The sequence below is a fragment of the Ammospiza nelsoni genome, chromosome 31 (assembly GCF_027579445.1).
Source record: "Ammospiza nelsoni isolate bAmmNel1 chromosome 31, bAmmNel1.pri, whole genome shotgun sequence".
In the NCBI taxonomy this organism is placed as follows: domain Eukaryota; kingdom Metazoa; phylum Chordata; class Aves; order Passeriformes; family Passerellidae; genus Ammospiza; species Ammospiza nelsoni.
Window position 1 is genome coordinate 3579254 of NC_080663.1, and position 6000 is coordinate 3585253.

The 6000-nt window shown below is 65.0% G+C and overlaps 1 protein-coding gene across 1 annotated transcript; it reads right to left on the reverse strand.

Annotated features, from left to right (window-relative positions):
- Positions 1 to 1116: 1116 nt before the first annotated feature.
- LOC132085570 (N-acetylmuramoyl-L-alanine amidase-like) lies at positions 1117 to 4828 on the reverse strand. The gene is made up of 5 exons (XM_059491027.1): positions 4729 to 4828; positions 3296 to 4309; positions 2569 to 2779; positions 1519 to 1840; positions 1117 to 1440 (listed from the first exon to the last, which is right to left on the reverse strand). Exons 1-5 carry the CDS (start codon positions 4778 to 4780, stop codon positions 1438 to 1440), a joined length of 1602 nt encoding a protein of 533 aa, XP_059347010.1. The 5' UTR covers positions 4781 to 4828; the 3' UTR covers positions 1117 to 1437.
- Between the last annotated feature and the right edge of the window lie 1172 nt (positions 4829 to 6000).

Sequence of the window (6000 nt, forward strand, 5' to 3'; positions counted from 1 at the left end):
TTTTGTGAGCTGGAATTGTGGGTGGCGGGATGGGGGGAATCATTTTGGGGGTTCATGGGCTGGATTTGGGGTTACTGGAATGGGGGGAGGCATTCTGGGGGGTCCCTGGGCAGGCGTGGGTGGGGTTGGGGTGGGGAGAGTCACCAGGGCAGTCCAGGGGCTGAACTTGGGCGTCGTGGGATGGGCAACCCCAACCTGGCATCCTCACCTTGAGGGGTCCCCAGTTTTTGGGGTCCCCGTCCCTGGGATACCCCTGCCCATCCAGGAGCCCAAATTTTTAGGTTATTCTGCCCACCCAGGGGGTGCCCACGCCAGCGCCTCGCAGCCCCACCCCGCCGGGGACAGAACGATGGGTGCCCCGCCATCCATGGCTCGGGGCAGGCGGGACCGTCCCGCCCCGGCCGCGCTCCCCCCGCACCCTGGGGACCCCCTCGTCCCCCCTTTGTCACCCGCTCAGCGCGGGGGGGCGCGCTGGCACCGCAGGACCCCCTCTGTGACATCCCCGAGGTGGCACCTGTGCTTTTGATCATCCCCACCCGCCAATTTGTCACCAGCGCCCCAAAGCGGGCAGTGGCCCACATCCTACACGGGCGGTGACAGCAATTTTGGGGTCCTCCCACGTTACCTCCAGCCCCCGCATCCCCCCGAGGATGCCGCGCGACCCCCCCGCTGTCCCGGCCGCAGCATCCCCGAGGGTGCCCTGGGGACTTTGGGGACTGTCCCCACGTCCCCCCGCGCCGTCCCCGCCGCTGCTCCCGCGCTCGGTCCCCGCTCCTGTCGCGGCTTCCCCGTGGGCAGGGCAGGAATTGCAGTCACCCCGTCACCTCCTCCTCCTCCTCCTCCGCCGCTCCCTCGGCAGGTGATGCTGCTGCTCCCGCTGGGGACGCCCCGGGGGACACCGCGGGTCACCTCTCGGAGACTGCGGGGTCACGGTGGCTTTAGAGTCCCCCCGAAATGACAGCTGGGGGGGGCGGGATGCTGCAGGTGCCAGTTTGGGGACTGGGTGCTCGTTTTGGGGGGGGAGTTTGGGGTCTCCAGGGTGGGTCCCGAAGTCCCCTCCCATCACCCCAGCCTGTGCCTCAGTTTCCCCCTTGCTCTGCAGGGACCACCCAGAGCTGATGTCCTGGAACTGGATTTATTTTGGGGGGGTTTGAGGTTGGGGCTACTGGGATGGGCTGGTGGGCCAGCGGGATGGGCCAGGCTGTGGCTGGGCTGGTGGTCATCTCGGCTGGGGGCTGTCCAGGCTGGGGGGCTGCAGACCAGAGTCCAGCTGGGATCCGTGGGTCTGGTGTTCATCTGGACCAATGTCCAGCTGGGATCCATCAGACCAACATCTGCTGGACCAGAGTCCATCCAGCCTGGGCTGGTCTCCATCTGGACTGCTGTCCAACCTCTCCTGCCTCCATCCAGCCCAGGCTCCCTGGCCGGGGCCGCTCCTCACTGCAGGGTGGACAAGACACACAGTCAGTCACAAGATGACCCTAAACCCCTTCCCACCAACCCCACTGGGCCACCCACCCCGAGTCCCTGTGCCACCGGCGTCCCCTGGAAGCCAGGCCAGCTCTGGATCTCCTGGAAGAGGGCGTTGCCAGGGCAGTCGGTGTGGCCGAGCTGGCGGTGGCCGCGCAGGGTGAAGTCCGGCCGGATGTGGCCGAAGCGGACGGCGCAGGGCAGGAGCTCATCCCGCACGAGGGCCAGCGTGTCGGGGTCCGGCAGGGTGGCCGTGAAGTCCCCAACGATGCCGACGCCGAAGCCTTGGGTGTTGTAGCCCTTGGTGTGGGCACCCACCCAGCGCCAGCCCCGGCCCTCGTACAGGTACCCATCCGAGCCCACCACAAAGCTGTGAGGACGTGATGGCAGTGAGGGGACAGTGGTGGGGACTGCAAAGGGACAGGGATAGTGGAGAGACAGTGATGGGGACAATGATGCAGGCTGTGGGGGCTTATGGGGACAGAAGGGAAATGGGAACGGGGACTGTGGGTCAGCAGGGATGGGGACTGCGAGGGGACAGGGATGGGGACTGTGGGGGTTGTGAGGACAGTGTGGGGACAGGGATGGGGACTGCGAGGGGACAGTGGTGGGGACTGCGAGGGGACAGTGGTGGTGACCATGGAGGGGCAGTTATGGGGACCATGAAGGGACAGTGGTAGGGACTGTGGGGGGACAATGGTGGGGGCCATGGGGGGACAGTGATGGGGACTGTGAGAGGACAGTGGTGGGGTCTGTGAGGTGACACCAACATGGACTGCCATGGGACAGTGATGGGGACCACAGGGGGTGACAGTGACCATGGGGCTAGACAGGGACCATGGGGAGACAAGGATCGGCCCCATGGAGGGTGGCAGGAACCAGTGGGGGTGACAGTGCCCACAGGGGTACAATGAGAGGATCTGGGGGGGGTGACAGGGATCGTGGGGGTGACAGTGCCCACAGGGGTACAATGACAGGGCCCACAGGAGGGGACAGGGACTGTGGGAGTGACAATGCCCACAGGGGTACAATGACCGCTCCCTCAGGGGGTGCCAGGGCCCGTGGCAGGTGCCATCGCCCCAGGGAGGTGACAGTGACCTGTAGCCGATGTCGTCCCAGCCGCGGGTGTCCTGGTGGAAGCGCTGCATGTCCCTCATGGCGCGGGCGCAGGCGCCGAAGGTCTGGCAGGGCCGCGACGGCTCCAGGGTGTGGTGCAGGAACACGGAGCCCAGCGGGGGCCGCAGCAGGGCCGGGGTGCCCCGGTAGGGACGGGCACCCCACAGGCAGCGCGGCACGATGGCCGGGCACTCTGCGGGGACAACGGCGCGGTGTCACCTGAGATCCTGGGGACATGGCAGAGGGGACACGGGGGGGACATGGGGCTCGGTGGGGACGCAGTAGAGTCTGCATTAGGACAAGGGGCTTGATGGGCCCTTGGGGACATGGTGGTGTCCACATGGGGATGTCATTTGGGGTCAAGAGGCCATTTGGGGACAAGGGGCTTGGGATCACAGTAGAGGCTGTGTGGAGACACAGGGGGTGATAATCTTGTCTGGGAGGTGACAAAGCCGATTTAGGGGGTGACAGTCCCTGTTTGAGGGGTGACACCCCCGTTTAGGAGGTAACAATCCCTGTCTGGGAGATGACAACTACTGTTTACAGGGTGACAACTCTGTTTGGGGAGCACAATGCCCATTTGGGTAGTGACAATCCGTATTTGGGAGATCACGATGCCCGTTTGTGCGGTGGCAATCCCTGTTTAGGGGGTGACAACCCCAGTTTGGGAGGCATCAACCCCATTTATGAGATGCCACCCCACCCGTACCCACGTAGCGCTCGCTGAACTCCCGCGCCGCCCTCTGAGCCACGGCCGCCACCTCCTGTGTCCCCACGTCTCTCAGGAGCTCCGAGGTGGGCGACAGCGTCCTCAGCAGCTCCAAAACCGCTGCCACCTCCTTCTCCAGACGTCCCTGTCCCGCCAGTGCCCCAAAACTCCGGCGCCGGTAACTGCTGGGGGGTCTCCCCGCTCCCGAGCCGTTCCTGGTGCCGTAGTAGCCCCGAAGCAGCTCGGCCACCGGGAGGAGTCCCCGGGCCAGCCGCGCCCCCAGGACCGCCCCGTCCATGGCCCCGATGGCCACAGCGTCGGGCACGGGGGACGGGGGACCCCTCAAGGTGTAATTCTGGGGGTTCTCCACGTCGTCCCAGCAGCCGCCGGGTCCTAACGCGGTGGCGTTGCGGCCACCCCCCCGCGCCAGCAGGAAGGACGTCCCCAAAGCCTCGGTGATGGTGACAGCCAGGAGGGGGTCGGCGGGCGGGTCGAGGGTGGGGAGGGGTCGCCCAAGGCCGGCGGATCTCAGCCCCGCCTCGATGCCGGCCAGGAGCGGCCCGAGCGCCACCGCGGAGCCGTCGGGCGCCAGCACCGCCCCCAGCGCCGGGGCCGCCGGGCCGGGGCGGAGCAGCGCGGTCAGGAGCCGCCACTGGCCCGCGGTCAGAGCCGGGGGGCGCTCGGGGGGCCCGGGGGGCTCGCCCAGCACCGCCCGGCACCCCGGGGCGCTGCAGACCCCCAGGGCCCGCCCCAGGGCCGCGGCCGCGCCGGGGGAGCCGCCCCGGGCCGGGGACTCGAGCGCGTCCAGGATGTCGAGCACCGAGTCCATGTGGCGCGGGGGGACAGCCGCGGACACCGCCGGGGACACCGCTGGGGACACCGCTGGGGACACTGTTGGGGACACTGCCGGGGACACAGCCGGGGACACAGCCGGGGACACAGCCGGGGACACAGCCGGGGACACCGCTGGGGACACTGCCGGGGACACTGCCGGGGACACTGCCGGGGACACCGCTGGGGACACAGCCGGGGACACTGCTGGGGGGACAGAGCGTGGGGGTGAGGGGCGTTAAGGGGTGGGGAGGGGCTTGGAGGAGGGAGAGGCACCCAAAAGTGCCTCAAGCAAGGGGAGGGCACCCAAAACAGGGGGAAAGGGCCCAAAAAAGGGGGGAAATGACCCCAAATAAGGGGAAAAGACCCAAACCCGGGGGAAAGGACCCAAAATAGGGCAAAAAGGACCCAAAAGAGGGGGAAAGGACCAAAAAGAGGGGGAAAGGACCCAAAATAAGGGGGAAAGGAACCAAAACAGGGAGAAAGGATCCAGGGAAAGGACCCAAAATCAGGGGGGACGGACCCAAAAGAGAGGAGAACGACCCAAAATCAGAGGAAAAAAGGTGTCGTAGGGTGTTGTGGATGTCGTGGCGTGTCCTTACCTGTGCCAGGGTGGGCGCAGATGCTCAGTGCCAGCAGCAGCCACGGGAACATCCTGCAGGACACGGGGACACCCTGCAGGACACGGGGACACCCTGTGGGACACGGGGACACCCTGCAGGACACGGGGACACCCTGCGGGACACGGCCCCGGGGCCTTGGGGACTTTGACCCCACAGGGACACGTGAGGGAGGGACAGGGACACAGGGAAAGGGACAGGGACACACGAGGGGAGGGGACAGGGACACACGGGGCACAATGGCACCAGGACCCACATCAGGGACAATGTCGCCACACCTGTGGGGACACTGCCACCATGACATGTCAGCGCATGAAGCCACCATGACATGTCAGGGACGCTGTCACCAGGCCATGTGACCCCTCCAGGTGACACTGACCCTTGTCCTGTCTCCAGCCTGTCCCCAGGGGCATTGGGGTCCCCTGAGTGCAGTGGCCCTGGGACACCCTGGTGGCTGTCACCTGCTTCTGGGCCACTTGTCACCAGCTGAACAAGTTCCCTGTCCCGCCCCAGTGGGTGATGACATTCAGCTGGGACACCGTCGTGGTGACGGTGGGAGCACAGTGGCAGGAACTGCATCAGGCAGTGCTTTGCCACGGCCGGGATGAAGGTGCTGGTGGCACTGTGGTGGCACTGACACTGTCTCAGTTTGTGACCCCACCCATGTCCATGTCCCCCATGTGCCCATCCATGTCTGTGTTCCCTCATGTCCTCATCCGTGAAGGGAATGTCCACATCCATGTCCATGTCCCCCATGTCCCCACGCATGGCCATGCCTCCATCCACGGCCACGTCCCCCCATGTCACTGTTCCCCACTCATGCCTTTGTTAAACGTCTTTATTTTTACCCCAGTTCCAGGGGTTTCAAAGGGATGAACAAAAATGAAAAAAAATCAAGGCTAAACCAAAAGGATTTATGTGTCTGTGCCAGCTGAGCATCCACGTGCTTACATGGGTGGAAGAACCTTTTTAGATGCAATTTCCATCCCACTGTCTCCAAAATCGTGAGTTTTGCATCCCCATTTCGCTGTGGAAGATGCCTGTGGGCCAGAGAGAATTAAAATTATGGATTTATGTTTGAGAAGACCTCCAAGGCCATCCGGTGTTGCTTGATGCCACCAGCAGATGCAAAAGGTGAGATTTTTCTGGGGACGGAAGTTGACAAATCTGCTCTGCACAATGGATTTCTGATGTGGGTCTGTGGATGTGCCCAGGTGCCCGCAGGGAGACAGGAGGATGGGGAGCCCCCCAGCC

What these genes read in the sequence shown, in the direction of transcription:
- LOC132085570 (XM_059491027.1), bottom strand. Translation starts at nt 4,780, where the DNA reads ATGTTCCCGTGGCTGCTGCTGGCACTGAGCATCTGCGCCCACCCTGGC. An exon ending in CTGCGCCCACCCTGGCACAG is followed by an intron (nt 4,310 to 4,728) that starts GTAAGGACACGC and finishes CTGTGTCCCCAG; the next exon opens with CGGTGTCCCCGGCAGTGTCC. An exon ending in TGGGACGACATCGGCTACAG is followed by an intron (nt 1,841 to 2,568) that starts GTCACTGTCACC and finishes ACGTCCTCACAG; the next exon opens with CTTTGTGGTGGGCTCGGATG.